Source organism: Meleagris gallopavo, chromosome 7, assembly GCF_000146605.3.
Source record: "Meleagris gallopavo isolate NT-WF06-2002-E0010 breed Aviagen turkey brand Nicholas breeding stock chromosome 7, Turkey_5.1, whole genome shotgun sequence".
NCBI classification, from domain to species: domain Eukaryota; kingdom Metazoa; phylum Chordata; class Aves; order Galliformes; family Phasianidae; genus Meleagris; species Meleagris gallopavo.
In genome coordinates, this window is record NC_015017.2 from 17,660,052 (window position 1) to 17,661,703 (window position 1,652).

The 1,652-nt window shown below is 62.8% G+C and overlaps 1 protein-coding gene across 1 annotated transcript; it reads right to left on the reverse strand.

Moving 5' to 3' along the window:
* Positions 1-6: 6 nt before the first annotated feature.
* On the reverse strand, positions 7-1,651 carry CTDSP1 (CTD small phosphatase 1; the record flags this gene model as incomplete). Its single annotated transcript, XM_019617366.1, has 5 exons — positions 7-307; positions 398-583; positions 926-1,018; positions 1,400-1,456; positions 1,544-1,651. Coding segments are annotated over 5 exons (573 nt in total), but the record flags the coding sequence as incomplete, so codon positions are not given.
* Between the last annotated feature and the right edge of the window lies 1 nt (position 1,652).

Sequence of the window (1,652 nt, forward strand, 5' to 3'; positions counted from 1 at the left end):
GACAGGACCCCTCCAAACACGTCCCCAGAGGGTCACCCCCGGGCACCCCTTCTGCGTGGAGCACCCACCATGACCATCGCAGCGGGGAATGGGGTGGTGATGGGGGAACACCGGGACGCCCACAGTCCCCCAGTGAGGCTGCCACCGGGCCACCACCGCCAGCCACGCTGGGGCACCACTAGCTGTTAGTCCGCTGTTTCTTGAGCACTGTGTAAACGTCGTCCACTTTGCTGAGTCTCTCGAAGAAGGGCAGCAGGTCCAGCAGCTCCGTGTCTGCCATGTTGTCAAACCACGAGGCCACCGGCACCTGCAGGTACGGCCACCGGCTCAGGACCTTGGGTCCCTTGTAGCCCCATTGTGCCACCACCCGGACCGCCCCCACCCACGGGGTACGTACAGCGTTGTCGGGGTGGAAGATGTAGGAGGCGGGCGAGTTGTCCACGATGATGATGCGGCGCAGGTCGCGGCCCAGGCGGCTCAGGTCTTTCACGTAGTTGCCCCGGTGGAAGACGCAAGACTCGCGGAAGAGCCGGGCACGGAACGCCCCCCATTTATCCAGCAGGTCGGCCACGGGGTCCGCATACTGCGGGGAGAGGAGAGGTCAGCGGGTGGCCAAAGGGAATCGAAGTGGCCAACATGGAGCTCAAGGTTCAGTGGTCCCCATGGGTGGTTGCGCAAGGGAGACAAATGATGGCCAACGTCTGGGGTCCCGAGGTCGATGGGTGGGTGGCCAAGGGGGACCCAGTGGTGCCCATGGGTGGTCACCAAGAGGGACTGCTGACATCCAGTGTCCAGAGGTGCCCATGGGTTTGTCACCAAGGGCCAGAGGTGGACAAAGGTCCAGTGATGCCCGTAGGTGTGTGGCTGTGGGGGACTCACGGTGCCCAAGGAAGGGGACAACAGTGTAACTGGAGCTGCCGCTCACCTTGGCCAGGCTGGCAGTGAAGAGCACGCACTCGAACAGCTCTCCCATGCGCTGCAGGAATTCATCCACGTGCGGCCGCTTCAGCACGTACACCTACAGGCACAAGCACTGAGGAACCCAGCGGCACATAACCCTAACCCTAAGGGGGTTGCCAGCACCACCCCTCTGTGACCACCCTGGCGGAGCCCCGCACCCCAAAGGGCACCACGTCCTGACCCCAGTCAGCAGCAGGGAGGAGACATGCCCTGTGCTGGAATGAGGGGACACCGCTTGGTGATAGTCAGGAGGGTGCCCGCTGTCCCTGGCATCTCCAGGATGAAGCGTTGGGCGGGCTCCGGAGCCAAGTAACCTAGAACAGGCTGACTGCCAGACCACAGCCTATCCTGGATTACTTGAACCCAGCGCCAGCCTCTTTGGGGGGCACCCCACCAGACCCTCAAACTCTTCCCAAGCCCTCACTGCACAGCCCCATACCTGGTGCATGATACCATCAATTTCCACCGGAATGATGAAGTCAGCGTTGTTCACCGGCTGCGGAGAGCACAGTGGGGTCAGCGTGGGGTGAGGGGCTCCTGTGGTCCATAAACCTCCCTCCCACCCCAATAGGGGTGCTCCCACCTTGAAGGAGCTGTGCACCAGCGTCTCGTCCAAGTCGATGACCACGCACAGCTTGCTGGCGTCCTGAGGCTTGATCTCGGGCAGGAGGTGCTTGACTGCAGCCTGCAGC